The sequence below is a fragment of the Opisthorchis viverrini genome (assembly GCF_000715545.1).
Source record: "Opisthorchis viverrini unplaced genomic scaffold scaffold8357, whole genome shotgun sequence".
NCBI lineage: Eukaryota > Metazoa > Platyhelminthes > Trematoda > Opisthorchiida > Opisthorchiidae > Opisthorchis > Opisthorchis viverrini.
The window spans coordinates 1-759 of NW_008754577.1; the positions used below are offsets into that span (position 1 = coordinate 1).

The 759-nt window shown below is 43.5% G+C and overlaps 1 protein-coding gene across 1 annotated transcript; it reads right to left on the bottom strand.

Annotated features, from left to right (window-relative positions):
• Nucleotides 1–89: 89 nt before the first annotated feature.
• On the bottom strand, nt 90–365 carry T265_15963 (hypothetical protein; the record flags this gene model as incomplete). The annotated part of the gene is made up of 2 exons (XM_009179408.1): nt 90–227; nt 301–365. Coding segments are annotated over 2 exons (201 nt in total), but the record flags the coding sequence as incomplete, so codon positions are not given.
• Nucleotides 366–759: the final 394 nt, after the last annotated feature.

The following is a 759-nucleotide window of genomic DNA, read 5'->3' on the forward strand; positions in this document are numbered from 1 at the left end:
TTCACCCGTCGCTCGGAAATCCACGGAGAACTCATTGAAAAATGACTTTCAATCAACGTTACTGACAGTCCCCTTTGCCTTAGCTTACATATTCTTTTAGATAGGCAGTGTTTAAATATATATATTTGTACGACCAAACATCTGTTGGTCGATTGGTTGTGAGCTTGCGGAAGGCGCGAAACCCTGGAGAATCTGGCGAAGAAGATTTGGGGTTGAGTTTGGCAGACCTGACAAAATATACAATGGGATTTACTGTCGTTTCCAGTGACCATATCAGCGAGCGACCCGCAACTAAATTACCGGCGACGTGTTGAATCCTTGTCATTGATAAGTCGTACTCCAGAACTGAACTGATCCTGCTCCATTGGATTCCTTTTTATCCGCCTTGGCCTGTAATTCAGAGACTGTAGTGTAGGTGAACCTCCTTAGATTCTAAGTCGCCTTTACCGAGCAAGCTGCTCTTCTATATTATATGCGGGATCGAGGGTTCGACTTCATCTGATGGGCTTCTGTATCAATAAAATTCGCTTGATTGTTTTCATTAAAAAGGAAAACTGACAAGGCAACTGCAGGACTTATGCATTTTTCGAATAAGGTTGTTCCATCAAATGTGACAGCGTCCACTAGGAACAGACTTCATGAACAGATTGAACAAGTGCTTCAGTTTCGTATCCTTCTTTGCACAGCTTCCGCAGATGTCTTGCGTATTGAGCCACCTCAGGGACCTGAAGATACACAAATAGCGATCAGTTAGGGAAC